Source organism: Octodon degus, unplaced genomic scaffold (genome assembly GCF_000260255.1).
Source record: "Octodon degus isolate 3935 unplaced genomic scaffold, OctDeg1.0 scaffold00093, whole genome shotgun sequence".
Classification (NCBI taxonomy): domain Eukaryota; kingdom Metazoa; phylum Chordata; class Mammalia; order Rodentia; family Octodontidae; genus Octodon; species Octodon degus.
The window spans coordinates 8,040,980-8,066,637 of NW_004524669.1; the positions used below are offsets into that span (position 1 = coordinate 8,040,980).

Below are 25,658 nucleotides of genomic sequence, written 5' to 3' on the forward strand. Positions count from 1 at the left end.
GAACCGGGGATTGAACTCAGGCCCTTGCACTTGCCAGAGAAGTGCTTATTCCACTGAGCCATCTCCCCAGCCCCTTGGTTCATATTATACAAAAATGTATTCCCCTGGGCTGGGGAAATTGCTCAGTGGAATATGTGCTTCCCTGGCAAGCGCAAAGACCTGAGTTCAATCCCTGGTTCCACCAGAAAAAAAAAAGTGTATTCCCCAGATGCGGCAGCTGTGCTGTGCTTGCAGATGTAGGTCTTAGCACTATGCAGTTGAATTTATTCCCTTTCAGAAAAAAGGTAAAAAGATTTGTCTATGCTTTAGTTTCTATATCATTTTGTCTCCAGTTGTTAATTGAGATTATAGGTAATTCTTCCCAGATTCTTCTTTCTCCAAGTCACTGTTATCCTCATCAGAGGTCTTGCAGGAAGTACAGTGATGTCAGTACTGCCTGACCCTTGTCAGAGTGGAGAACATGCAATCCCATAGCTGAGATCCTTGTTCTCAAGCTAAAGCTCCAGCGGGGTCCATGGTGAGCACTCTGAACTCTGAATCCATGATCTGAGAAGTAAAGCTTCAAGCCTCTTGCGCAAGTGTTTTAAGAATCTGAGGAAAAGAAAAGTGCCAAGTGTGTATTTAAAAAAATATTTCACCATATTTTATATTTTGCATAATACACTGTTGCAGGTAAGGAGACCAGCAACTCTTAAACATGCTGATGCAGTTTTGTTTTGTGTGTCTTGAGAAAAATATATTGTTAAAGCAACAAATGCAATAAAGAAAGTAAAGAGTTTGTTTGCTAGGGAACAAAAGACAATTTAATTTTAATGTATAGAGAGGCAGACTTAACTAACTCTGAGACCTGAGCAACAGGGCTACTTCTCACAGCAGATGAGGGGTTGAGTACTCCTCACCCTGAGAAGCAATATATGCTGAGCAGTACATAGAGTCATGTATATTTAGGAAAAATAACAAATGAATGTTCTTCCCACAAAACTCCTGTATGTATGTATGTATGTATGTGTGGCTGCTTACATAATCAAGCAATTCAGTACATTTAGAACAGCTAATGTTAATGCTCAGTCATTACTGAGAAGGCATCTTTGCTTTTGTTCTGCAAGTTTTCTTAAAGCCAAACAAGGTTGATTGTGGTGACACATATGACTGGGTATGTTCTTGCCCTAGTTTCAGAGCAGCAGGAGAGAGCCTTCACACTGGGCCTTGCGGGACTTCTCGGCGAGGGAGTTTTTAACTTTGGAGAATTAGTAAGTTGGCTGTGAAGCAGATTACTTGGTGATTAAGGTGGCTGACTTTCTGCCAACTGACTGTCTGCATTCCCATAGCTCATGCACCCCGTGCTGGAGTCACTGCGGGGCACTGACCGGCAGTGGCTGATTGACACCCTCTATGCCTTCAATAGTGGTGATGTGGACAGGTTCCAGACTCTGAAGAGTGCCTGGGGCCACCAGGTGAGTCTTACCTGCCAACGGCCTTGTTCATCTCTACATTTGTCCATTTATTCAATAAATGTTCACTGAGCCCTTCCCTGCACACAGCAGGCACCTGGGAGATCCTAGCATATCAGATACTATGGAAGGCCTGGCTCTGCGGTCACAGAGCAGGGAATCAGATGGTCTGCTAAAGGTAGGGCAGAAGGTATATGGGAAGAACAGAGTTGAATGTGCCCTTCATCTGTGCTAACTAGAAGGTGGCATAGAACCCTTCCAAGGAATGAGTGAAGAAACTAGAAAGAGCAGGGGAAAAGGAGACTCTTAGTGTGTTTGCTAAACCAGAGACCTATAATCAATATGAGCAGACAGATAGGGAACATGAGAGAAGGGGAAGATAGAGGGAACAAGCACAGTGGTAGAAGGAGCTGGGGAGATAGCTCAGTAGAATAAGTGCTTGCCTAGCAAGTGCAAGCGCCTGAGTTCAGTCTCCACTTCTGCCAAAAAAAAAAGGAAGAAATAATTTAAAAAAAAAAAAAAAGGAAAACTCCATTGGGGCCGGGGAGATGGTTCGGTAAAATAAGCGCTTGCCTGGCAAGCCCAAGGGCCTGGGTTCAATCCCCGGTTCTGCCAAAAAAGAAAGGGAGAAGGAGGGAGAGAGCAGTCAGTCCTGGGGAGTGGCAGGAACAGTGCACATGGACCAGCCCAGACAAGGAGTTTCAGGGTGGGAGTGAGCCACCCTGAGAGTACTAAACAGTAAGACTTTTTTTTTTAAAATGAAATTATTGGGAGCAAATATTTCTAAAAAATTAACTGTGGTAGAAATTGTGATTGTGGGGGGCCGGGGAGATGGCTCAGTAGAATAAGTGCTTCCCTGGCAAGCGCAAGGGTCTGAGTTCAATCCCCAGTTCTGAAAAAACAAACAAAACAAATTGTGATTTGTTGTTTTCATATTTTTCTGATATTTTCTATTTTCCCAAAGTTTAAAACACATTTGTAGAATTCATACATGATGGAATAGGGTGAAGTGTAGGTTAAGAGACTATCAAAAACTCAAAACACACCTCACTTATTGTGCACTTGTCCCCACTGCTCTGGAAGCTAAAGCAGAAGGATCACCTGAAACCAGCCTGGGCAACAAACCAAGACCTTGTTTCAAAGAAACAAAAGCTGTCTAACTATAGCAGTTTCAAGGAATAGAGGAAATACAGAGGTGAATGTTAGCAGGATTTGTCTAGTACCCACAACAGGAGTGTCCCTGTCTCCCTGTCAGGGCTGCCTGTCAGGGTTATGAGTTTCTCAACATTTGAATTAGCGCTGATCAGTGCTCCTGCTTTTAATTTTGTGCTCATAGAAGAGCCTGCCTCCACCTGCAAGTAGAAATGCAGGCTTTACAGTGTGTATTCCAATTCTTAAAAATAGGTGATTTGTTGTTTTGCTCTAAATGAATCACTTGCTCTTTGGGTTCAGTATAAGCCAGTGATATATAGGGATCCTCAGAGTAGCTATGCTTTAACATCCAGGGCCACCCAGGAGCTCCTGGGACCCCATCCTTCCTTAATGGTGCTTTGGGTTCAAGGGGCTCTAAATGTCTCTTGGTGTTCTTGTGACGTGAGTGCACATCCCTTGTCTGGATTTAAAGCCAAGGTTAGGCAGCTGACAAGCATAAACATAGGTAACATGTCTTTTCTACACTTTATAGCCTGACTTAGCTGCCAATGAAACCCAGCTTCTGCGGAAGATTCAGTTGTTGTGTCTGATGGAGGTAAGATGTACCCAGGAGCTGCAACTTTTCCAAGTGAACATCTTTTTCCGTGCTCCACTCCTTACCCTCCCTGCTGCCGACTGGCTTATTCAAGTTTATATTTTAGCCCCTCAGACAGTCATCTGCCATCACTGACTGTCTGTCTCCCCTTCTCCCCACCACAACTTGAGCTAGAATGACTGCCCCTTCCTCATCCAAACACAGCTGATCTGCTACTGGTCCCTCCTGGCCTCTGTGTCCTCTCCAGGGTATAAGCTTCTGAGGAAATGGGGCTTGAGTTTCTGGCTTCCTGCAGTGTACTCTGGACCTTCAACTGCCTGTTCATGGAATGAGTGATAACTGTTGTTGAGAATTCATGTAAAGCGATTTTCACCTTTTTCTCAAGGTGAAAGCTTTTTTGAAAGTTTGCTCTGAGTAAGATAAGACAGATACCAAGGAAATTTTAGTATGTAGAATACTAAAGATGATCCCTGTTTTTAGAGAAATACACAAGTATTTAGAAAAATACACTTGCCAGTCAATTCTCTTAGCATTTTTATTTGGAAAAGTAGTTAATGAACATCTTTCTTTCAGATGACTTTCACGCGACCTGCCAACCACAGACAGCTCACTTTTGAAGAAATTGCCAAAAGTGCTAAAATCACTGTGAACGAGGTACGATACTAGGATTTGTGGTGTGGGAGCTGAGGCCTGTAAGTGCTCAGTCCCGTACTGTCCAGGCAACGGGAGAAGCGTCCCGTCTGCAGAAGCTGCCAGAGTCAGCTGTCTAACCTGAGCCTCTCCTCACAGGTAGAGCTGCTGGTGATGAAAGCACTCTCAGTGGGGCTGGTGAGAGGTAGCATAGATGAGGTCGACAAGCGAGTCCACATGACCTGGGTTCAGCCCCGCGTACTAGATCTGCAACAGGTGAGGTGGCTGGGCCCCTCCCTCACCTGTAAGGGATTTGGGTTGTGTCTGGGTCTTGGTTTCACATGGACAGAGGCCATCTAGGAGGAAAACATTACCTGACCTGGGTTTGGGAAGTAGATTACTACCATAGGACCGAGGGCTTTCCTTTGAATATAGCTTGATGCAGGCCTGTGGTCTGCCTTGTGCTTAGAAACTTACTGGGACAATAGTGCTGGTTGTGCTCATGATGCCCTTTAATCTGAAAATTGGTACTCTGATCAAATATTTCCTGGTTTTGTGATTTGAGCTCAAATCCATCTTTATGTTTGCTGGAAATTTTATCCTTTGGGTTTCCTCTATTTATGCCTGTTCTTTAACTCAGGTTTTCAGACTCCCTGTGATAAGAACTGACCAGGTGATCCCATTCCCCCAGCCCACCCCTAAGGTTTATAGTGCTTGACCCTTGGCCTGTGACCCTGCATGTCCTAATGCCTCTCTTGTCCCTACTTGCCTACAGATCAAGGGGATGAAGGACCGCCTGGAGTTCTGGTGCACAGACGTGAAGAGCATGGAGATGCTGGTGGAGCACCAGGCCCATGATATCCTCACCTAGTGCCTGTGCCCTGTGGCCCCACTCCACCCAAGAAGCCTTTCTGTGGCCCATGAAACTTTCAGCAGCAGAGATCTGCGTTGGTTTGGGCAAGTTGGACCCTTGTGGGAGTAGGGATTATTTTTGCTTTGAAAGCAGAACTGTTGTTGATGGGGGCTGGATACGAGAAGAAGGCTCCTTTATGGAGTGTCTCATAGCCTGTAGTGGCCTCAGGTGATGAGGGAGGGTTAAGAACCTGACCAGGAAAGGATGTCCTGTACTCTGTGCAGAGGACATAAACCCCAAGGAGGGTCCTCATTCATATGCATCTTTGTGGACATCTTTTCCAGTGTGGTGTAAGACTATTCCTGTAATAAATGCCTTTGTTTTGTCATGTCTTTGGCCTATCCTTGGGCTTTACTTCCAGGGCAAACCTGCTCCTGAGCTGAAATCTATGGCTACTCACTCCCCTCCTACCACATTCAAAGTATAACAGAACCCAGCACTTGGCCACCCCTTTTGCCCACCAGGTGCCTTCCCAGACACAGGTATCTATACCCTTGCCATCTTGCAGCATTCACATGGGCAATCGATGTGCCCATGTCAGCATGAGCCAGCCAGGAAGACAGCCTGGTACTGAGTATACCCCTCAGTCTCTGTTGGGAGTGGGGCCCTGGATAAATCAATAAGAGCAGCACGAAGAAGGAGGTTTAATGTGATCTTTCATAGCTCTGTCCTGTGGGGCTATGGGGTCTTCATGCTATAGAGCTCTTCTTGTAACTCTCCAGGTGGGACAAGACCCAGCATGCAGGAACCAGGAAACTGATGAATATGGCTGAGATCCCCACTGCCTGCTCCTGGTGGAGAAAAGTATACATGAATCCACTGGTTCAGTCCTAACCAGATGCAGATGTCAAGCTGGAGAGAAATAACCCCACCCCCGCACACACCAACACTTGGCCAGTTATCTCCACCAAGCTCAGGCTGTTTTCAAGTTTCTGTGCTGGGGTGAGCAGTGACCTCCATGATAGCACCTAACCCTTAACCCTTAGCAAGGACAACCTGGGGCACCAGGAGGAATGGCCTGGGGCTCAGATCTGAGATCCTTCTGGTGAGCCTCCAGCAAAATAGACACACACTTCCTAGTTTCCTGCAGCCATATATATAGGGATGCTGTGAGACGATCCACATCCTTAGCAGGCCAGTCACGTGATCCACCTCACACCTGTTAAAAACCTTCCAGGTTAGAGCCTATTCCCTCCAGCCTCAGCAGTTTAAGAGAAAATGTCTTAAAACAGTGACCTTAGTCTGGATTTTGATCTTAGCTAAATGACCTTTAGCAGAGAACCTTCTAGACATTAGTTTATTTATGCTTAAACACTTCTGACCTGGGCTTAGGTTTCCACCTCTCCTGCCCAACTGCCCTGTCAGGGAATGCTGAGTGACAGGCCATCTTTGCTCAGGGTCACTACTGCCTTTTATTGGAGGTGACAGGCCTGGGAGCAGAACCATCAGCCCCACTGTGGCTGCCTTGGGAGGCTGTCACGTGGGTGATGCATTTAGGACCCCTTTCCTGGCCATCAGGTTTGCAGCCGTAGTTGACCAGGCCCACAGCCACCTCCCTCTCCCAGCCTGGACTTGTCCCAAACCCAGAACAACCACTGCCATCTCAAGTCACTTACCATAGGGGAAGTAGGGGTTCTGGCTGGCTTGGCAGAGATGTGGGCCTTGGAAACCACCCAGCACTTGAGGGGGGCTTGGAGCAGCTGCATGGCAGGGCCGAACCTCAGCATGGCTCAGCCTAAGCACCCTGAGTGTCTTTGCTCAATGGGGCACTAGGGTTTTTTTATAGCTGGGGAGGGAGCTGCAGCTGTTCTCTCATCACGGGGCTTGGCAGAAAGTACATGGACTTGGAACTGGGAGGCGAAAGGCCTGGCATATTGGCTCTCCCATGACCCTGTGGGGCTCCAAACTTACAGGGATTTTTGTGGATAAGGCTCCACTCTAAAAACGAACCTCATTCAAATAACGGAACTTAACAAAAAAAGGGGATACAGATGAATGTCCATTTTGTATCTGTGTATTCAAAGTGGTTAGGGTAGATATATAGTTACATTCTCTTAATGAATAGAGTGATTTGTTCTAATGGTGTTTGTAAATAGGATATCATATCCACATCTTGTACAGCAATTAACCACTAAGAAGAATGTATGCAATGTGTGAATTATTGAAACTGTCCTACCAATTTGATTTGAAGCTGTCTCATTGCTATTTGTTTATCAATAAAGTTATGGGGGAAAAAAAGAAAAAAAAATTATAGCCTTTAAAAATAATAAAATAAAAATAAAAACAAACCTCAGTGGAGCTGGTCCAAGGCAGTCAGGTTTCAGAACACAAGAAGTGACAAACTTCAAAAGTGAACCTTAAATCTTGGGGTGTCAGCAGCAACATTGTCATGCAGAGCTACTTTAAGATTCTCTAGCTAGGCATGGCAGCACCCACTTATAATCCCAGCACTCCGGGAGAGTGAAGCAGGAGGATCAAAAGCTGTACCCAACCTGCACAACTTAATGACTTCAAAAGACTATCAAAGAATAAAGAGCTGGGGATGTAATTCAGTGCACAGACCCTGGGTTCAGTCCCTAGTACAAAAAAAAAAAATTGCTGAGAGTCCCAGCTGAGCCCCCCCACCCCCAACCAGGTTTCCCATTCTCAAACAATACCCCACCCCCACATCCCTGAGTCCCTGGAGCCTGCTGGCACCCTGAGCAGACAGTAACATGCCTATAAATGGCAATCAACCTAAGCTTGGGCTGCAGAGGAACAAAACTGGGACAAAGTTCAACAGATAGTTTCTGAGTGCCAGCAGGGGGAAAGGGCACTGTCTGACCTCAGACTCTGTGCCAGTCAAGACAGGCAGGACTGTATGCTGGGCCATCCAACTCAGGTGCTCAGGCCACTTAGCAGACTCCAGAGTGCCCAGTTGCTCTTGCTTCTGCAGATAGTATACCTTCCACCAGCAAAAGGTACTAATGTGTCTGCCTTCCTGCTCTCTGGGAGGCTATCTCATGCCTTCTTATGGTATAAACCCCACTTCCAACCTACTGTGGGCCTGCCTGCTCTGCCCCAGGGCAGCAGCTTCTGCTTCTGCCTATCCACTACCACCAAATCCACAAGTCAGCTTTTGGGCACCATCACTTGCCTTAGTTGCTGATTTTCTTCCCACTTTATGTAGCCTCTGCCTGACCTCCAGTGGCCCCAGGCTCCTCTGGCCCTGGTCCAGGCAACCTTGACATCCTTAGCTGTCAGTTACAATCTCTGGGTCTGTTAACCCCTGTACTCCCTCCTAACCTCATGGTCAAGTTGCTAAAACCCTGCAGTGCTTCTTTTCTTCCCCAGTGTCCTTCCCTAGAGCAGCCACCTCTGCTCCCTCTGGAGTTCATGCTCCATATCCAGCCACATCCCAGGGGATCAGCTCTTTATACAACAGAACCATACCCCGGGGGATTGGCTTACCAGTCTTTCCAAATCCAGCCTCAGTTGTCTTCTCCATAAGGACTATCCTTGCAAGCCTTCAACTCCCTCTGCTCCAACATCCTCCAATTGTCTCCACACCTCTGTACAAAGAGGCCAGAGTGACCTGTCTTTCTTTTCACGGCACACTCCACCCGGGCTTATGCCTTTGCCTAGACAGCCTTCTCATCTTCTTGGGCATTTCTTAAGATCACTGAGCTTTCTTTAAATGCTATCTCCTCATATATACCTCACTCTTATTGTCTGCTTCCCTAACTGGAATAGAAGCCCATGAAAGTAAGGAGCCTGTGTGTCTGCCACTGAATCTTAGGGGCCTAGAACAGTCTAGCTTAGCAAATTTTTCAGTCAGTCTTGCCCAGTTGAGCAATGGATGGCTGGGTGGATAGATGGATGGGTTGGATGGGTGGATAATAAGATGGATGGATGGGTGGGTGGGTGGATGGATGGATGGATGGATGGATGGATGGATGGATGGATGGATGGTTGGGTGACATAATGATGGGTAAACAGGTGATGGAGTGGATAAGTGGGTAAATGGAGGGCAACTAGACGGTGGGTAGGTGGATGAATAGGTAAGTGGATAAGTGAGTGGATGAATGGATGGATGGCTAAGTAGAGATAGATGAATGGATAACTCCAGGGATGGATGCAGTATATAGGTGAATAAGTATATAGCTGGATGTACAGATAGGTGGAAACTTAGAAAGGTAGATGTAAAGGTAATGAAATTTTCATCATACACTGGACACTGTGGTAAATTTTTGGAATACAGAGGTGAGTCAGACATAATGTAACACACTGAAAGAAGTCATTTCCATCATCAAAATGGCATGACACTCATGACAGTAATGAAAGCCACTCCCCAGAGTCTTTGTTTTCAGGTAGATAACTCTTAAGTCCCAGCATAGGATGGCATCTGACCACACCAGGCACACAGACCTCAGCTTTACCCATATCTGCACCCCAGAGCTGGCCCTAGTCACCATCTTCATGAGGAACAATTTTGCCCTTAGTATTTTGTTTAGAAATGACAAATTGAAAATTTTGAATCCATTTCACTTGGAAAATGACATGACTTTTGTTCTTCCCTGGAAGCCAAATTTTCTCTAGGTATGGAACTCCTTCCTTGGCTTTCTACCACTTGCTAGACCAGGCCAGGCAACCTTCCTGGAAGCCAAGTCCTGGGAGGCCAGGGGAGGAAGGTTCCTGAATGTTATCTTCAGCAGCACTGGACTCCTGATGCCAGCCTCAGGTCCTGGGTGGCTCTGCCTACTTCTGTTATAATCCCTTCCGCCTGAGCCTTTAATTATAGCCTTGGGATCCAGCTCAGGATAAGGCTATGGACCTGAGGTGCATTCATTAGACCATTCCACCTGCCATTGCTCTTTTCACAGATAAGACCTGGTGCACCTACAGGCCTGCCTTTGGAAGGAACCTCCATCTCTGCCACCTGGGCTTGACTAGGTGGGGCACAGCTGGCATAGAGGCCCACAGTACTCTAGGGCTTCCAGCTTCTGAATAGAGAGATAACACTGCGAAGAGACCTCCCAGGTTCCCTTATGCCTAGGTGACCACTCCAACTATGGCCTTCAATCTCTTTCCCTTCCCTGAGGCCTTCCAGCTTCTCTGACCATCCAGAATTTTCCAGGTACTAGCCAGCCCTCCCTAGCTCCCACTCACACAAATCCTGGGTCACTGACTGTAACTGTGATCTGCAGTCACTGGACTTCCCCTTAACTTGTACATTGGTCCCCAGATTGAGCCACTTGTTCAGATCAGTCCTCTGCTGACTCTGATTTTCACTGGAAGAGAAACAGTATTCCTCAGGAGAAGGGGAAGATGGCCACATGGGAGGCAGCATGGGGTGAAGGCACCATGTGGTAGCCAGGGACATGTGAGACCTAGAGAAGGCCCATCTTGCCTGTTGGGATGTGAAGGCCTCCCCAAGTGTCTGGCAGACAGAGAGCCTTCCTCATCTGACCCACCCCTGGGCATACTCCCAGGGCTACTTTAGATGTCCTTTGCACAGGTGAAGGGCCTACTGCCCATCCCATACCTGAGTGGACACTGTGGGCACAGGGCACCACCTTGTGTCCAGATTGGGAACCACAAGACCTCTGGAAAAGGCAAAGAGGCAGAGGTCAGCGCAGAACCAGGCACCTAGGAAGTGTGTGCCATGCGAACACTGGCTAAATCCTCTAACTGCCCTCTAACCACAGGAATCTGGTTTTTAGTGCGTGGTCCCTGGATCATAACTGCCTATAACTGAATCAAGCTTGGGGGTAGGCCAGGGTCCCTTACTGCAGGCACCAGATGATTCTAACACAAGTCTGGTAACCACTTTTAAGTCATTAAAAATGTGATGTGTCATAGCATGACATTAAAATTGGGCAATCACCTCCAGAAGGATGAAAAGCTCACCCAGGTTGTAAAATTCAGCCTTTTCTTTTATTCCCCTAACCACACTCCCAATAAGCACTTCTTATATTTGCCAGCATTTACTGAAAAATGAATCACAGATGGAGACCTTGTGGAGATATGGTCTTTGAACTGTCCTTGTCCTTGAGAACTTGGCCTCCAATGAGGCCTGTGACAGTGGAGATACCACATTTCCCACCCAACTGTTCTGTTGGTGTAGTGGTGAGCATTTGTCAAATCTGTAACTTGTAGATATTTTCCCCAATTTGATGGTTGCCTATCCAGTCTCTCTATAGTGTCCCTGAGGAACAAAAGGTGTGAATTCTGGTGAACTACCACTTATCTTATGTTGTCATTGTTTCCTGTGCTTTTCATGTCATATCTAAGGATTCACCACCAAATCCAATGTCATGTGGGCATTCCCCTTTGTCTTTACTAAGTTATTGCAGCTATAGATACTGGATGTAGGCCTTTAGTCCACCGTAGGCTCACATGGTATGAGGTAGGGGCTGCTGCCACACATGACCCAACTCTACCTCCTTTCACTATATGAAATGGGAACTGTCCATTTGGAGATAAAAATCTCAGGTCAGTGAAGTCAGGAGTGTGTTCTAGGCCACAGAGTGTCCAGTGAGTGGCAGACCCAGGGGCACAGAAGGTAGGTAGGCGGTCAGAGGAGGTGAGATGTGGGCAGAGGAAGAGCGAGCATCACTGCTGGGGAACTTGGCACTGGTGCATTGCAGAGCTGCACCAGGACACGGGATGAGCATCTGGATACAGAGTGCCACCTGATCCCGAGACAGCTGTCCTCACTGCAGGTGATAGTGCCATCCTGCAGTGGTAAGTAGGGTTTCTGGGTCAGCAGTACTATAAGGATGAAGCAACTTGATCCAGGCCCTGTGAGGGGTCCTGGGGCAGCAAGAAGTCCCCCAAAGGCCTCAGAAGCCTGGAGGTTCAGACCCTGCAGGACAGGAAGATTTCTGGGTGCCCTTTCTCAAACGGAGGTTTCTGGGTGCCCTGAAGTCTCTCTGCCTGGGTGCAACTTGGCTCTTGCTCCTACCCTTTGCCCTGCGATGTGGGGGGAACAGCCCCTGGGCTTCTTTGAGGGGGCACTCCTGCTCCACCTGATGAATGGAGCAAGGGCATCTGTCCTAGAGGATTTGGGCCCAGGCTCCCTTGGAGACAGAACCCTTACTCATTATCCTCAGCCAAGCCCTGCCCACAGCAGGGCAAGGGCAAGGGCTGTAAGACCCATGGGTGGACAAAGGGCACTCCTCTTGGAGTAATGATTAATTCAGCCTCAAGGAGGTTTTGGGGTGCTGGCCAGCCCAGGGTCTGGAAGGGAGGTAGGAATGGGCCTGGCTCTTCCTCTCTAAGAGTAACAAGGGTCGGTGTTGGTCAAAATCCTGATAATATTTTATGGGCCCTGATGTCCCAAGCAGTAGATAAATGGAAGCACTCAAGGTCTGTCAAGGGCCCTTGGTACAGAAGCAAGTGGAGGCCTTGAGAACACTTAGGTTAACAACCAGATTACAGAGACTGACTTCATCTTTTTATTGATTTATTAGGGTGCAGGGGATTTAATCTAGAGCATCACAACACCAACACTATGCACTCATACTACCATTGAGCTACACCTCAGCCTCTTTATTTTTTAAAACATAATAAAATACAGATGACATAAAATTTCCCATCCTAGATGTGTTGAAGTACACAGTCAGGGGTACTAAACCCATCCACAGGTGCAGCCAGCACCACTGTGTACCTCCAGGACTTTCCATCATCCAGACTTGAGCTCTGCCCCCTTAGATGCTTGCCTGAGACCCCAGAACCCCATCTACTGTCTCTGTGGGCCTGAGAACCCTCTAGGGACCCCTCTTGAGTATAGTTGTCCTTCTAGGTATGATTTATCCTACAGTATAATGTCCTTGAGGTCCACTGGGTTGAAACAGGTGCTTCCTTTCATTGTAGGGTCTCCTTTCCTCCTCCACGCCTCTCATGCTGGGGATTAACCAGGCATGCACACTCCAGCCAAAATTCTTTCTCTGGGTCATCAGGCTGCCACAATACCAGCACCAGACTGTACACCTTTCTCTCCATGGCTACTTTCCCAGGTCTTGCTGCAGAACAGGAGCCCAGGGGCCAAGTTTGACTAGTGAGCCTCACTGAGGGGCACTTCATCTTTCTTAAGGCAGCCATGACTTCAGGCTCCAGGATAAGCTCATTGGTAGACTCAGGCAGCCAGGCCTTTCAGCTCTTCTGCTCCTGCTTCAGCTTCCTCCTGAGCTTCATTCTGAGCCTGCAGACCCAGGTTCCTCCCAGCCAGGCTGTGGTTGAGGAGCAAGGAGAGAGGGGACCTGAGGTTGGCCACAGCTGGCTACATATACTGTCAGGCAGAGACCTGTGAGGTGATGAATGGAGTGAACCAGAGGGCCAGTGTGGAGAGGGACTGGCTGGGAGAACAGGCAGGCATGGGGACACAGCACTGAAGCTGTTGGGAGGTAAGGACCAGGGAGAGGTGAGTATGGGCCTAAGGGGTTGAGCAGAAGGCACCCTGCAAACTTTAAGGGCCACTTGCTCAGGTAGGGGATAGTGCATGGTCCTACACAGCCCTGCGGTGTCTAGAGCTGGCCAAGAGTTCTGGGTGCTACTTTGGCCCCTGGGCCAGGGGGTTGTTCAGGGTTATGAGCTCCACTAGAATCTTCAGAGGTTTGGGTCTAAATCTGCCATTGCTTCATCTGAAATTATCACCTTGCACCTGAGTCACATATGTCCCCAGTGTCACCCAGAGCAAGTCATGACACAGAGACACCAGAGCCTCTGTACCCTCAAGGGCAAAGGGCCTGGTAGAGCAGAGTCCTGGGGTGTGGAGTACAGATGCATGATGGGGAATCTAGAGCCATGGAACATGGGGTAGGCATAGGGGCTTGGCTCCCCACCTGGCTGAGTGCATACCGGGAGAGCACTGGCAATCTACAAATCTCAGTCGTGCCTGGAGAGAAGGGTAATGTTGCCTCTCTCACATGCATTGTTTCTACCACAAGGACTCAGTCATCTGGGAAGAGACTGAGAATAGGGAGAAGGAGATTAGCAATCCCAGGGAGAGGGAGCTGGTGCTTGGCCCCACACAACCACCTGCCACTCCTGATGCATCTCAGGCCAGGTCATTGCTTCCTCTGCAGGTCCCTGTCCTCTCTGGTCCCCCTAGCAGAGCTGATGTCCTCCTGCCCCAGGCTGTGGAATCAGGTGCACAGCAGAGCCAAGGTTTTTCCCACTACTGGGGAAATTATCAGATTGAAGCAGCTTGGCAGGCTCTCTCATGAAGTTGCCTGCTAGAATTAGTATCTTTAGAATATCCTCAAGGGATTGAACATAGTTACTACAAATCCAGCACTTAATGGCTGTCACCATGACTATAGCTCTTCGTACCTTCTCGAGAAAGGAGCCCGAGACATCAGAGCCATTTCTCCCCTGGTCTGGCTCATGGCATCTCACAAAAGTGGCCACCAGCACCTATCCACACATACTGTCTCCAAGGACCCTCAAGATCGTGCATGTGCAGTGCCCCATTCCTGGTTATGTCTGGGTTCTTTCCCACCATCTGGATAGCCAACACTTTTCTGCCCACTGGCCATGGAGTGGCATCTACGTTTGCGTGTCTCATCTGCTGTGAGCAGGGCAGCAGTGCTCATCTGTGAAGCAGTCTGTATGGTGTGTGTTTTCATTTCTTTGGGCAGCAACTAGCATAATTAACATTTTAACATTTTGGGAAATACATAAGATTATTTTCTAAGATAGCTACGTTTTCATTATAAGCAGTAGTGAATGAGAGCTTTAATTTTGCCACATCATCACCAACACTTTATTTCCATAGTTTAAATTATGGACAGCTCAAAGTGACTTTTGTAAGCATACTTCCAAGATAATGTTGCACAGGCACAGTGAGAGAGCACACCTTTGTCTCGTTCTGAGTCTTAAAAGGAAAGTCACCATCAAGCTTGACATTAGCTGAAGGTATTTTGAAGATGTTCCTCATTGGGTTGTGTGAGTTCTACCCTATTTCTTTTTTTTTTTTTTTTTGGCGGTACTGGGGATTGAACTCAGGACCTTGTGCTTGCCGGGCAAGTGCTTATTCTACTGAGCTATCTCCCCAGCCCTCTACTCTATTTCTTGAGAGAGCTTTTTTTAAAATCATAAATGAATGTTGAATTTTGTCAAATGCTTTTCTGCATCTGTTTGACCATGATTTTCTACTTTAACTGATATTTGAATTTAAACTAGCTGTGGACGCCTGAATCCACAGCTGGTCATGAGATATAATTCACTCTACGCATGTTGGATTTGACTCGCCAATATTTTGTTGAGGATTTTTGTGTCTATGTTTATTATTGGTCTGTAGTTTTATTGTCTTGTACTATATTTTTCTGGGTTTGGTTAAGTCATTACTGGCTTCAATGAATGAGTTAGGAAGCATTTCCTCTGCTTTTATTTTCTGTAAGATATTATAGAGAATTGTTATTACTTCTTCAAATGTTTGGTAGAATTTACCAGTGAAATCACTTGAGCCTAACAACTTCAGGTTTTAGAATTATTTGATGCTTTTTTTAGTTGTTGATTTTATTTCTGTAGTAAGAGCTAATTTAATCCGTCTACCTGAGTGAGTTTTGGAAGATTTCCTCTGAGGAATTGGTCCATTTCATCAAAAATGGGCCAAGAGTTATTCATAGTATTCTTTTATTATTCTTCTAATATCCATGGAGTTAGTAGTGATGGCCTCGTTCACAGTTCTAAATATATATATATATATATATATATATATATATATCCTCTCTCTCTCTCTCTCTCTCTCTCACACACACACACACACACACACACACACACACACACTTTTCTCCTTGTCTTTGTGGTCTGGCTAGGGAGTTATCAACATTATCCTTTAAACAAAAACTCTGGATCCTCTGATCATCTCTATTGATTTTCTTTAAGTTTTACTGGTTTTGGATCTATTTTTGTTATTTCTCTTTCCCTTGCTTAATTTGGATTTAATTTGGTTTATTTTCTTGCTTTCTCAAGGTGGAAGTTAAGACATAATTTTAGAGCTGTCTCTTTTTTTCTAGTATGAACATCAGAATGTTATAAATTCCCCCATAAGAACTGCTTTCTGGGCTGGTGAGATGGCTCAGTGGTCTAAAGCACCTACTTAGAACAAGCTCAGCAAAGCACAGGGACCGCGGTTCAATCCCCCAGCACCACATGCCAGCCAGCCCCGCCCCCTGGTGGGCTGAGCTGCCCCCCACAAATAAATAAAATTAAAAAAAAAAGAAAAGAACTGCTTTTGATGAATCCTACAAATTTTGCTAACTTGTATTTTTATTTACATATTTTAAAATTTTTATTTAATTAAAAATATATTTAAAGTTAGCTACGGTTTATAGTCTTACACCTACTCACCCCCAAAAAAAATTCCCCTTGAAACTTTCTTTTCGACCCATGTGCTATTTTGGAAATACATTGCTTAATTTCCAAACATTTTGGGGTTTCTATTTAGAGAAATTCCCCCATTTCTCCTGTTCAGAGTTTTTAACTGTGAAAAGGTGTTGAATACTGTAAAATATTTTTTGCATCTATGGAGCTGATCAGTGGCTTTTCTCTTTTCTAATATTAACGATAGATTAATTGATTTGGAGTGTTGAACTAGTCTTGAACTTCTGGGAGAAGTCCCATTCAGTCCTCGTTTAGTGTTTTCCTGTGTTAACACTCTGTTGGCTAAGTGCTTTACGAGGTTCTCCATGGCTGTGTTCATAAAAGATGTTCTTAGGTTTCTTGTGACAGGTTTGTAGGCTTGCTGTCAGGTGGTGTGGCTCCTGGACGGGGGCCAGCATTGTTCTCTCCATCTTGCTTCTTGAAGGAGTGTGCAGGACTGATGCCCATGCTTGCTGGTGCCTTCTCCGGGGAAGCCCCCAGGTGCATAGCTTTTTTTTTTCCAGGAAGGTTTTTGATTCAATCTCTTTTCTTGTTATAAGTAAGTTTAAGGATTTTTGTTTCTTCTTGAGCCAGTTCCAGGAGCCTGTGTCCTTCTCAGCACATGTCTTGTCATGGGTGCATAGCTGTAGGTCCCCTCCTTTCCTTGTCTACTTCTCCAAGTGCAGCAGGTAGAGCTCTAGGAAGTTTTTCTGTGGACACCTGAAATGAACCAAAGCCAGGCATTCTGAGTAAGAAGGACCACAGAGGTTGAGTGGATGATACTAAGCAACCAAGAGAACCTGGGGACAGCTTTTCAGCAGCCATGTAGGCAAAGCATGGAAATAGGGAAAAAGTGATAGAGCCATGAAGTTTTGCTGAGTAGTAAACCCCCACAGAAAAGGCCTCTGTAAATGTCATTATGGACTAGAAGCTGTGTTCTAAATCTCAGCTGTACCTGGGGAGAGGCTCTGCTCAGAAGCTAGCTCCATGGTGATGTAAATCCACCAGCAGCCACCATTGCTTAGGGGCTGGCTCCACACCCCACCCGCCCAACTCCCTTTATCTTCCCTTCTCCTCCACCCTTCCCAATAGGGTCCCACCCCATCCCCTCACCAAAGCTGTAAGTCTCACCTGTGATTCTGAAACTGGCTCCTGTTATCAGCCTTTCCTGGCCCACTGCCAGAAGTATCAAAAGCTCTTGGGCAGAGTCCACTACAGGGTGGCCCTTCCAGTGCAGAGGTAAGGCTGACCATCCTCTGAGTTCCCAAACCATGGGCCTCACAGATGACCCAGCTCCCTGCACTATGATCCTCCATTCCTTCCATAACAGGAATGGAGCCTTTCAAGGAAGAGGCAATTTTGGTCATGTTCAGGGCTACTGAGAAGTGATTTAGTGTGAGAACCAAAATGGGTTGAGACTGGACTATCCTTGATGGCCTGGAAATCACAGCTTCTAGGAAGCAAGGCAGTGATGGCAGCAGCCGCGCAGGGACACATAGCTAAAAACAGCAAGTGCTTGAAGTGCTGCCCATATATGTCTCTCCCGTGATGGAAGAGTTGAGCCTACCCCATCCATCGTACAGACAGGGAAGCAGAGGCACAGAGAGGTGAAACCTTCTGCCCCAAATCACAAAGTTACTAGGCAGCACATCCAGAATTGGATCCAGGCAGCCTAGATTTCTGCTTTCTGTTTTAATTGACAGTGAAAAGAAGACATGGCTATAGTGGAGAACTTCTTTTCTCCATCATAAAGTAAACATTTGTTTAAGAACAACACATCCATGCTTCTATGGGCCACGTCTGCATCCATAGAAGCGTGGTGAAATCTCATGTTACAGCTCAGTTTAGCCAGGAGTCAACAAGAGCCACTGGGGTTTTCACAGATGCAGCAATGGCCTTGAGACCCAGTGACACCCACCATGCTACACAGGGCCTAACACCCCCCCAAGCCATTTGTTCACAAGGTTGTTCCTTTGCCTTGCAAGGTTCCCCCTGCAAAATCCCAGCCTGTCAGAGAAGGTGAGTCCCAGACCACTTGTCAAGAGAATGGGGGTCCCCATGAACCAAGGGCTTTGAGCCTACCACACTTAGCCCATGGTCCTCCAGCACACAAGGATGAGAAATTTATTCCTGGCCATAAAGGACACTCAAAATTTGGGCCACCACCCCTAGAAATGTAATGTTGGTTCCTACCTGTTCCTGAAGGCCAAGTCATCCTTAGTCTGTGAAGAACTTGTAAGCCCCTTATTCACTGAGACTCTCCAGGTGCTGGTAGTCCTGAAGTTAGAGAGATTGGGGTGATTAGGCAGGATGGAGGTTGCTGAACATGAGTCATGTCTTTGATTACTTGAGCCTTCCTCAAGGAGCCTGTTGGTCTTAAATAGTTATAGGGAAAAATGGGGCCAGGTGGATGAAGCCTATATGTGAGACTCGCAGAGAGGCTGAGTTGTACCAATTGAGTACCAGAGCAACTAGCTTTGCTCACCAGTCCACTTCAGGGGTCTGCAACTGCTGTAACAAACAAACAAACAAAACAACAACAACACAGTGATCAAAACAGCAAGACTTCTCTCACCATTCAAGAGGTTAAAAGTCTAAAATCCTCTGGCATCTCAGAGCCTTCTTCCTTGGGTGTCTTGTGCTGGCCCCTTCCTCCAGTTTCAGGGTCCCTAGAATAGCATCTTGTTCTATGTCAAATCACCCTCCACCTCTATCTAATGGCACTTGTGATGACATGTTGGGCCCAGTTGAGTAATCCAGGATACCAACCCATCTCTAGATCCTAAATTTTGTCACATCTACAAAGTCCCTTTTTGTATATGAGGGAACACTCACAGCTCTCAAGATTAGGACCTGTTGTCTTTGGAGACCACTATAAATAAATTTGTTCACACTAGCACAGTATTAAGCATGGCTACTCAGATGTGAGTGTATGCACACTTCACACTGCCATGCAGACACTGGAACCCACATTCTGGTGGCTATTTGTGGGGTCACAGCACTCCTTTTGTCCAAACCTGTACCCATTACCCTCCTCAGAACCATGTGGGATGCTGCAGAGCTTGTGTCCCCATCCTCACTTTCCACCCCCTGTCTTCCTGTGCCCTGACAACTGTCCTGAGCATTCCTCTTTTGCTCCTGGAGTTCCCCTGCCTGGAAGCCCCTTCTTGCCACTGCTTGCAGAATGTAATTGCATGGAGACCTTAGCTGAAGGCCAGTTCTGAGCCAGCACTTTCTCTATGCTGTCCACTCCCTTTGCAGGCACCTGCTCCTGGCCACACTCCAATACCACCACCTCAGAGATGTTAACAGAAGAACAAAAAACCAAAGGTCACCAAGCAGAGCATTTATAGGGTGCATGCAAGCCACACTGCCTGGGCTTGGGACCTTGGGGACTGTCTTACCAGAAGGCTCAGACCTGGGGAATGCATGAGGCTGAACCATTCCTACCCCAGAAACTGGCCCATTCATCCTGGAAAAGGGCTGGCAGCCTCTCCCAGCTCACCTGTCTCTGAGTGAGTGTCAGACCCATGCAGAGCCTCCATGGACCAGCCCAGTGTTTCCTGCTGCAGGTAAGTGTGGGTCAGGTATGTGCTGGTCTTGGCAGAGGTGTGGGGGTCCTCATTTGTGCTGATTTCCTAGAGCTTCACACAGTCCTCAGGGAACTTAGGGATATGTTCCTTACTAGAGGATTCAGTTCCTTAGTGCTAGGGCCCTAGCAGGGTCCCAGCAAAGTCTGCAGGGACATCACAGTAATGAATTCTGAGGCCTGGCCTGTCTGCCAGGTCCTGCTCTCAAAAGAGAAAGAAAATGAGAGCTCAGGCCTTGTAGACAAGGCTTCCTGGACATTTGACCCAGTGTGTGGAAGTAAGGGAGCAATAAGGGAAGTGCAGCAGGAAGATTCACCGGCAGGTCAGTGGTGTCCACCAAGGGACCCACTGATCCCAGAGGTTCAGAAGCGGGGGACAGACTCTGGGGTTTACTTCATCATCTAGCTCTCTAGCATGCATTGGTGTGAGACCCAGGGAGAAAGAAACGGGTGTCTAAGCATCTGCCAGCTGTGGAGACTCCACACTCCGCACTGAGGTTCGGGACTGCGGAGGCGGAGCCCTGAAGAACCTGCCTTGCCCGCCGCAGCTTGGAGGCCCGCGTGGCTGCAGCCCGAGAGCTGCTCCTGATTGCACTGGAGGACCTGAGCCAGGACCAACTGAAGCGATTCCGCCACAAGCTGCGGGATGCGTCGGTGAACGGTCGCAGCATCCCCTGGGGGCGGCTGGAGTGCGCGGATGCTGTGGACCTCGCGGACCAGCTGACCCACTTCTATGGGCCAGAGCCGGCTTTGGACGTGGCCTGCAAGACCCTAAAAAGAGCGGATGTGCGCGACGTGGCAGCGCGGCTCAAGGGGCAACGACTGCAACGTGAGCAGGGGCGGTGTTTCTGTGGCCCCCATTCTGCTGCGCCCCTGGGAGAAGTCCCCATCCACACGGCCTCCCTCCTTCCCACTTACCAGAAAAACCCCGGCTCTTTATCTGCAAATCTGGGGTCCCGGATGCTCTGGAGGGAGCCTCCAGTCCGTGGCAGGTCCCACCCTACGCGCACTCACTCACAGACCTCAGTGCGGTTTCCTTTGCAGGGCTCGGCCCCAGCTCCGTGGCACTACTCTCTGTGTCGGGTAAGTGGCTCCAGCGCGACCACCGCGGCCCCAGACTCTCAGGGATCTCCACAAGGGAGGAAACTAAGGCCTGGGGGAGGGCGAGTCCCCAGCGCTTTGACTCTACTTCCGCGTCTCCACTCCGCAGAGTTCCAGAAAAAATACCGGCAGCATGTGCTGCTGCAGCACGCCAAGGTGAGGGAGAGGAACGCACGCTCCGTGAAGATCAGCCAGCGTTTCACCAAGTTGCTCATCGAGCCAGAGAGCGCGGCGCCCAGGGAGGAGGCAGCGGCTCTGGGGCCCGCGGAAGAACCCGAGCCCGGTCGCGCCGGGCGCTCGGACACGCACACCTTCAACAGGCTGTTCGGCCGCGACAACGAGGGCCGACGGCCGCTGACCGTGGTCCTGCAAGGCCCGGCGGGTATTGGCAAGACCATGGCGGCCAAGAAGATCCTGTACGACTGGGCAGCAGGTTAGCTGTACCGCGGCCAGGTGGACTTCGCCTTCTTCCTGCAGGGTCGCAAGCTGCTGCAGCGGCCCGGCGAGCGCAGCTTGTCCGACCTCATCCTGGACCAGTGCCCGGACCGTGGTGCGCCGGTGTCGCAGATGCTAGCTCAGCCACAACGGTTGCTCTTTATCTTGGACGGCGCCGACGAGCTGCCCACGCCCGGGGCCTTCGAGGCCGCCCCCTGCACCGATCCCTTCCAGGCAGCGAGCGGCGCGCTGGTGCTGGGCGGGCTGCTGAGCAAGGCACTGCTGCCCCCCGGCTCGCCTGCTGGTGACCAAGCGCACCACTGCCACCTGGAAGCTGCACTGCAGCCTGTACGCGCCGCAGCGCGCCGAGGTGCGCGGCTTCTCAGACAAGGACAAGAAGAAGTACTTCTACAAGTTCTTCCAGGAGGAGCACAGGGCCAAGCGCGCCTATCGCTTTGTGAAGGAAAACGAGACGCTGTTTGCCCTGTGCTTCGTGCCAGTCGTGTGCTGGATCGTGTGCACTGTATTACGCCAGCAGCTGGAGCTGGACCGAGACCTGTCACGCACCTCCAAGACCACCACTTCAGTGTACCTGCTCTTCCTGGGCAGCGCGCTGAGCTCCATGGGCGCCGAGGAGGCTCGCGTGCGGGGAGAGCTACGCAAGCTGTGCCACCTGGCCCGCGACGGGGTCCTAGGATGCAAGGCACAATTCTCAGAAAGGGACTTGAAGTGCCTGGAGCTTCAGGATTCTGACGTCCAGCACTTTCTCACCAAGAAGGAGCTGCCAGGGGTGCTGGAGACTGAGGTAATCTACCAGTTCATCGACCAGAGCTTCCAGGAGTTCTTTGCAGCGCTTTCCTTTTTGCTGGAGGATGAAGGCCCACCCGGGGTCTCTGTGGGGAGGTTGGGGATGCTGTTGCACAAGGGCATGGAGCAGCACAGCCACCTCACACTCACTATGCGCTTCTTCTTTGGGCTGCTGAGCATGGAGCATGTGCAGGATGTCCAGCGCCACTTCAGCTGCGTGGTCCCAGCACAGGTGAAGCAGGATGCCCTGAAATGGGTACAGAATCAGGGCCACTCCTGGGTAGCACCACAAGGAACAGACAGGGCTGAAGGGCTCAAGGACACAGAGAAGCCAGAGGAGGAAGAAGAGGAGGAAGACCCCAACTTCCTTTTAGAGCTGCTGTACTGTTTGTATGAGACCCAGGATGATGTCTTTGTGTACCAGGCTCTGAGAAGCCTCCCCGAACTGACACTGGAGCACGTGTGCTTTAGCCGCATGGATCTCAATGTTCTGAGCTACTGTATTCGGTGCTGCCCAGCTGGACAGGTGCTGCAGCTAGTCAGCTGCAGCCTGGTGACTGGGCAGGAGAAAAAAAAGAAAGGGAACCTGGTGAGGTGGCTGAAGGGGTGAGTCTCATGAGGCACAGGTGACAGTGTGTGCCTGTGCACTGGTTCCCTCTCAGTTTAGGGCACATGTCCAGACATGGTGTCTGTTCACCCAGTGACAGGCGAACCTTAGAGCTACTTCTGCCTCCCTCTTGCAAGGCAGCTGCCTAGCATCCATCTTCCCCATGGTGTCCTTACGATGCCGAGGTTTAGCCATCCACAATGCAGACCTAGTACAACAGCTGCCTCCTACAGCTCTGGTCCAACCCGCTCCCTGTGCGTTTATTCCAGTGAGCTCTGGAATGCACCACGTCCTCTGCCCTGAGCCTTGTACACACTGTTCCTTCCATGTGTAGCACTTCCTTGGTTGCCCATCTTTAAAGCCTGCCTTGGATGTCCCAGATAACCTGGAATTCCATGGGTTATTCTGCTTCCCTCAGGCCAGCGTCTTCTACTAGACCCTCAGCCCCTTCAGTGCAAAAATTGTGATAGTTTCTTTGAACTTAGCTTCACTCAGCACCCATCTCAGGTGTTTACCAGGACATTGGCAAGGCCTAGACCCAAGGTCCTGTAGAAGGGATGGAAGAATTCTGGTTTAGTGTGGGGTGACTGGTAGAAGTGGCTCCAAGAGCCCAAGACCACAGATAGGAAGGAGCTTAGAAGGGTCATAGTAGGCCTCACCACTTCTCTCTCCTAGCAATTCGCAAGCTGCCATGAAGCAACTCCAGGTCTCTCCACTGCATCCACTCTGCGAGGCCATGACTGACATGTGGTGTGGCCTAAGCAGCCTAAGGTGAGTGACCACAGCCTCTTCCTTCCATTAAGGGGACTCAGATGAGGGTATCCTGTGCAGACATTGAAGGGTGACCATAGGAGAGCCTGAGGGTCCACTAGGACTCCACTTCCATGTCAGACAGAGGTTCTAGTGAGGAAAAGCTTGGTATGAAATGAACCTTAGATTCTTCCTCAGTGGGCTGAGCTGAGATATCAGGAACTGAAATGTGTAGCACCTGGAAGCAACAGTGTTCAATGACTGTTAGCAATCACCAGTGAGCAGAAAGAAGAGAAGTTGTAAGAATTAATACTGACAGGCACAGTGAAAGTGACAGTCACCCATCAGTGGTGACCAGACACACCAGTCTGATAGGTATGGGAGGAGATAGAAATAAACATACGAAGCCCAAAGGGTGACCACATTTGGCCCAGCAATTCTACCAGCAAACTAAATGCACAATAATACTCAGCATTCCATTGCTTATCGTGGCAAGGAAAAAAGAAAGAGAAAAAAGCGGAAATGACACAACTGCCACAGGGAATAGCGACCAAAGAAATGATGACCCAACTAAATGGACTCCACACTTTCTCCAAGGTGAATATTAGGCCGTCAGGAAGCAGTTTGTGCATTTGAGAGCAAGAAATATGCAGGATGCTCAAAAACAGATCCATCTGCTTCTTTTGGGGATTTGTTTTTGCTTTTATTTGGTGCTACAGATCAAACTCAGGATTTCACACATTAGATCTGTGTCTTCTTGGCCACAGGCTGTCCCACTGCAAACTCTCTGACAGGGTCTGCCGAGACCTCTCAGTGGCCCTAAGGAAAGCCCCTGCCCTGACAGAGCTGAGCCTCCTCCACTGTAGGCTCAGTGAGGCTGGTCTGCGGGTGATCAGCGAGGGCCTGGCCTGGCCCCAGTGCCAGGTGCAGACACTCAGGTGAGGACCCCCTGGGAGGCTGGAGGAGCATGACCCCAACTCCCCAGCAGCTTCTGAGATCAGCTTTTTCCCAGGGTGCTACTTCTAAGACCCCTGGAAGCATTCCAGTGCCTGATAGCCCTGCTCCAGCAAAGCCACACCCTCACCACCTTGGACCTCAGCGGCTGTCACCTGCCTGGCTCCATGGTGACCTACTTGTGTACAGTCCTGCAGCACCCAGCATGCAGCCTTCAAACCCTCAGGTGAAAACAGGGGCAAGCAGGCAGGGTGCTAGGACCCAGCCTGTCCACCCCATGGGATTTCCTGGGGCTCCCACAAGCCCTCATGAGAAGCTCCCTCCAGAGACCTTTCAAGTGACAGGCTCCAACAAGATCTGGGGGCCAGGTCTGCAGAAGCCCTCTCTGAAGCCCTAGACCACTTTGCTAACCAAATACCCCTATTCCATGCCACAGTCTGGACACTGATCCTACCTTCACTTTGTTCCTCCAAGAGCCACTCATCTTTAGCAGATCCCTGACCGGTCACCTGTCCCTGTCCCTTTGACAGACAAGGGCATTAGCCTCATCACTGCCCCCACTCCAAGGTCCCCAGCACTGTGCCCAAAGCCCTCTTCCTCCTCTATGACCCAACCCTCTGTCCTATGCACATGATTGCAGTCTGGCCTCTGTGGAGCTGAATGAAACTTCGGTGCAGGAGCTGAGGGACGTGAAGACAGCAAAGCCCAGCCTGGCCATCATCCACCCAGCACTTGACAGCCACCATGGTCCTCCTGAGGGAGTAAGCAGTGCCCTCTAAGGCCTAGAGCATGGAGCAATTGGAGGACACAGAGATCAGAGCCCAGAAGAAGCCTTCCTTGCTCCAAAGGCAGGAGGTGGGAGCAAAACAGCGATCCCTGGTTGGGAATTTTGATGGCTCTGGTATATTGATAATGAATTCTCCAGTGGAATCTTTTTCATTGGTCTTTGCTCATTGGTCAAGCATCCCAGCAGGTCTTGATGGCCTTTCACCAATCTACCTGCACAGGACAGGGCTCAGTCCACAGCACCACTGGGGAAACAGGGTCAGTAGCTGGCCTGGCTGCAGAAAGCAGGGAGCACGCTGGAAGCCCCAGTCTCCTCTGCCAGGTTCTTGAAGGCTCTTGACATTCTTGGGCCCCATACTTGATGAGAGTATCCTGGAGTCATTTCCCAGGGAAAATACCCTCTATTACCACTTTGTAAATCCACTCTTTCATTCCCAAAACTGAAAAAAAAAAACAAAAAAAACCTGGCCTCCTAAGGCAGCATTCTAGGTAGAAGACAGATAATAAACATGTAGGTAACATGCAAACAGCACAGTAAA

General features: G+C 49.0%; 3 protein-coding genes across 3 annotated transcripts in view; 2 read left to right on the top strand and 1 right to left on the bottom strand.

Moving 5' to 3' along the window:
• Window positions 1–5,073, top strand: part of Psmd13 (proteasome 26S subunit, non-ATPase 13) — a 14,684-nt gene extending 9,611 nt beyond the window's left edge. The window contains exons 8-13 of the mRNA XM_004637944.2: window positions 1,171–1,250; window positions 1,329–1,454; window positions 3,136–3,198; window positions 3,772–3,852; window positions 3,988–4,104; window positions 4,604–5,073. Coding sequence (XP_004638001.1) covers window positions 1,171–1,250; window positions 1,329–1,454; window positions 3,136–3,198; window positions 3,772–3,852; window positions 3,988–4,104; window positions 4,604–4,699 — 563 coding nt within the window. The 3' untranslated portion in view covers window positions 4,700–5,073. The remainder of the gene's footprint in view (window positions 1–1,170; window positions 1,251–1,328; window positions 1,455–3,135; window positions 3,199–3,771; window positions 3,853–3,987; window positions 4,105–4,603) is intronic.
• Window positions 5,074–5,369: 296 nt separating this feature from the next.
• LOC101567652 (cytochrome c oxidase subunit 8B, mitochondrial-like) lies at window positions 5,370–6,519 on the bottom strand. Its single transcript, XM_004638024.2, has 2 exons — window positions 6,358–6,519; window positions 5,370–5,532 (listed from the first exon to the last, which is right to left on the bottom strand). The coding sequence occupies exons 1-2, from the start codon at window positions 6,466–6,468 to the stop codon at window positions 5,431–5,433; spliced, it is 213 nt and encodes a 70-aa protein (XP_004638081.1). The 5' UTR covers window positions 6,469–6,519; the 3' UTR covers window positions 5,370–5,430.
• A 13,114-nt stretch (window positions 6,520–19,633) lies between these two features.
• Nlrp6 (NLR family pyrin domain containing 6) lies at window positions 19,634–25,250 on the top strand. The gene is given in 7 exon segments (XM_023722900.1): window positions 19,634–19,662; window positions 20,207–21,500; window positions 21,502–22,611; window positions 23,252–23,400; window positions 24,147–24,317; window positions 24,392–24,559; window positions 24,974–25,250. Coding segments are annotated over 7 exon segments (3,060 nt in total). The 3' UTR covers window positions 25,113–25,250.
• Window positions 25,251–25,658: the final 408 nt, after the last annotated feature.